Source organism: Arachis ipaensis, chromosome B03, assembly GCF_000816755.2.
Source record: "Arachis ipaensis cultivar K30076 chromosome B03, Araip1.1, whole genome shotgun sequence".
NCBI lineage: Eukaryota > Viridiplantae > Streptophyta > Magnoliopsida > Fabales > Fabaceae > Arachis > Arachis ipaensis.
Window position 1 is genome coordinate 116,139,698 of NC_029787.2, and position 3,296 is coordinate 116,142,993.

General features: G+C 33.6%; 1 protein-coding gene across 2 annotated transcripts; it reads right to left on the reverse strand.

The window, feature by feature from the left end:
• On the reverse strand, positions 296-3,238 carry LOC107631138 (iron-sulfur assembly protein IscA, chloroplastic). Of its 2 annotated transcripts, XM_021119356.1 has the most exons (4): positions 2,959-3,209; positions 1,952-2,603; positions 1,245-1,463; positions 296-683 (listed from the first exon to the last, which is right to left on the reverse strand). In XM_021119356.1, exons 2-4 carry the CDS (start codon positions 2,070-2,072, stop codon positions 541-543), a joined length of 483 nt encoding a protein of 160 aa, XP_020975015.1. In that variant the 5' UTR covers positions 2,073-2,603; positions 2,959-3,209; the 3' UTR covers positions 296-540. The 2 variants fall into 2 exon arrangements, with proteins under 2 accessions (XP_020975015.1, XP_016189966.1); XM_016334480.2 differs by lacking the exon at positions 1,952-2,603 and having other exon boundaries at positions 2,959-3,238.

Below are 3,296 nucleotides of genomic sequence, written 5' to 3' on the forward strand. Positions count from 1 at the left end.
AATATATAATTTATTAGTAACTAATTTTAATTTGCATCTAACATGATTGTTGTCAAACATTTTGCCGAATTTATATGTATTACCTTGCATCACTTGATTGGAAAGGTCAATAACCGCTGTTACATGTATCGGGCTATCAAGTGCTTTCACATGTGTTAAAAAACATAATAAAAAGAGCAAAAATACATATATACAAAAAAACTACTACATGAGTATATTTATGTATAAATATATGCGTTATTTAACTCATCATTTTTAATTTATATTTTATATCTTAATATATATTGTATGTAGATGTCTAAAAGTATATGGGAAATGGTAGGTTGAGACATCACATTCTTGTAGAGGCAACACGAGCTTATACATGGGGCGAAATTTCACCTATTTGTAATTTTGTATTGTGTGTGTCTGCGATTATGAATAGCCTAAACAAATTACATTGGGCTAGTTCAAGTGGTTCAACATTAAAGAAGTATACATAGTCTAGAGTATCCTTCGAAGAAACATCAGATATTGTAACTGTTGTCTATAAACATGGTTTTACATTTCCGCAGCAAAGGATTTGCCACATCCACAAGTTTGTGTCGCATTAGGATTCTTGAAAGAGAAACCTCCCCCAATCAAGGCATCACTATAATCCAACTGCATGCCAAATATGAAGAGTAGGCTCTTAGGATCGCAAACTGCAAATACAGATGGAGAAGCCAAAAATGTCAAGTGGTGACTTATATACAACCGTGTGGATGTAGTTCATTTCAATCTTCATTACAGTAAGAAAGTAATAATATTCTAATTTCTAAGTAATGAAAAGTACATTTGTTCAAAAGAGTAAATAAATAAAGAAATGCAGTGCTAACTGCTGTTTGAAATGAGCTGACAAAATTCTAGCAAACAAAGCTTAAATAGAAGTTCATGTTAAACACCAAGATTTTAATCCAGTCTAAGATTAAAATTCATGCCTACCGGAGCAACATAGAGCTAGCAGATAATTACCTGCAATCCTTCAAAATAATAATAATAGAAAATAATTACAACTAGCCAATACATGTTGCACAAAAAAATGGCCATAAACTGCTCCATAGACAGCATCATATATCGGGATTTTCACAAATTCTTAACTCATTAAGAATTCATAGCAATTGCCTAAACCCTAAACCCACATAGATCATATTATGCTGGTCAAACAGCTCAATTAGGAGATTATAAACACAAACATTAATAAGAACTAGAAGATGAAATCATACCAATTACAAAACCATTGTACTCAATGATGGAGTCATCTGGCCTTGTATTAGCCTTGTCCTCAAAATCCATAGTGTACGACATACCGGAGCACCCACCCTGTTTGACACCTATTCTTAAACATAACTCCTCATTTCGCTCAGACCTCATCTTATTCAAGTGCTTCAGTGCATTATCCGTAAGTGATATTGCAGGTGCCACAGCCCCAGATGCAGGTGCAGCTGAAAGATTTTCAAAAGGGGTTTGAGAATGAAAGTAAAAGATTGGATTAGGACAACACGTAGACATCGAGAAAAGGTGTAACACACATGCCACTGCATACAAAATTCAAAGTACATGACAACAGCAGAAAAACTTAAGCTTATTCAAGGAGTGAGTTGGAGGAACACAAAGTACTTGCAAAAAGCAAACGCATCGGATAACTCATATAGTCCATTATCCATCACCTAAATCTATTATATGCATATTATTTCTATGGTTTTATTATTTGGATTTAACTCTGATTCACTGACTCTGATGCCAATTCTGTGATCAAAGCTGTTAAGTATTGATTAATTACTTTGTGATGACAAACATATTTGATTATTTTCTATTATAACTAACTATTATGATGAGCAATGTAGGAATCAATTAAGGATGACCAATCAAGCAAGCTAGAATTGTGCAAAACAGCAATATTAATGAGAATATCATTAAGATGATATCAAACCTAATTTGGAAAAATGTTGCACCATCAAAACAGCAAGTGATACGCTCCAAGAATCAAATTCATGAGTGATTGGATAACTGCTGCATATTATAATCAAACTAAACAAGAAAAGGATTCTCATTCAAAGCCAACGGCTAAGTGCATTGATGTGTGCAACAACTAGTTGATGAAAAAGGAAATTATTCCAATATTGAAGAAGAGATTTCAGCTGTATAAAAAAATTTCATCCAAAAGAGAAGACAGCCATTCGAGCTTAAGTCAGAATATATACACAACCTTGTTTCCTTGTTATTTGAGTGTGTTCTTATTTTTCTTTTGTCTAGATTCAAGCTTATTTTGCGAAATACAAAAGGCAAAGAGACTAGTGCATACAAAAGCCATTTAATCTTTATTTGAGTGTTTTGATTTTCGAAAATGTGTTAGGTTACAATGCATTTGATTCCCCTTAACTAAGTCAGGTTAGCACCTAGGTGATTTACTAAGTTTGAAATAGTTTAGAATTGGTGTTTATAATCATTATTAATTATAGTGAAAATTATATCATTGTTGTGACGTAGGTCATATTGCACTTCGTGACCAAACCAGAATATTCGGTGGTGTTAATCTTCTTCTTTCTTAAAACTCTGCAACTTCCATTTTTGTTTTGTTCTGGCTGCAGAAGGAGACAAAAACAAAAATAATCTCCAGTTTTAGTGTACTGCACAATCTATTTTCCTAAGCATTAAAAATGGTTCATTGATTCAATCCCTTCTCAACTCACTTGAAACCTTCAAAAAGTCAAAATAATACACGACGGAACCGAAATCAGTAAACCCTAACATGAATTTTGCAACAGGTAAAAAGGCAGTACCGCATAATCCAGCAACAATTATGATATTGCTAATCTCGATCTATTTTTGTTATTAATTAACATAATAATAGTTAACGCCAGCTACACAAATAAGCGAGCACTAACAAACAAGAACATCATAAGAAGAGAATAGCACACCGCGAAAATTAAAGCATACCAGAAACTGGGGCTGAAACTGATCGAATTGAAAGCGGCCTTGTTCGATTGAGATTTGACTGTGGAAATCGGAAAGAGAGTGAAGTTTGAGATTGAGTATGACTTTGAGGAACAGAGAGAAGGCGAATAAATTGGGGAGAGGGCGTGGTAGTTGCAGAGAACGCCATTGGAAAAACCGCAAACACCAACTTCCGTTTTCTACCTCCCAATTTTCAATGCTTATGTTGCGTGTACAACATTTCTCTCTTTTTATTTTTATGGTGTTTGTTTTTAGTAGGATGAGAAATTTATACGTATCCATAATCCATATGTTACAAATATAGACAAATAATAACATAT

Excerpts from the sequence above, each read along its gene's own strand:
- LOC107631138 (XM_016334480.2), bottom strand. The coding sequence starts at position 3,124 with ATGGCGTTCTCTGCAACTACCACGCCCTCTCCCCAATTTATTCGCCTT. Across the intron at positions 1,464-2,958 it reads AGTTTCAGCCCCAGTTTCTG|CTGCACCTGCATCTGGGGCT; the intron begins GTATGCTTTAAT and ends AAAATCTTTCAG. Across the intron at positions 684-1,244 it reads GTACAATGGTTTTGTAATTG|TTTGCGATCCTAAGAGCCTA; the intron begins GTATGATTTCAT and ends CTGTATTTGCAG.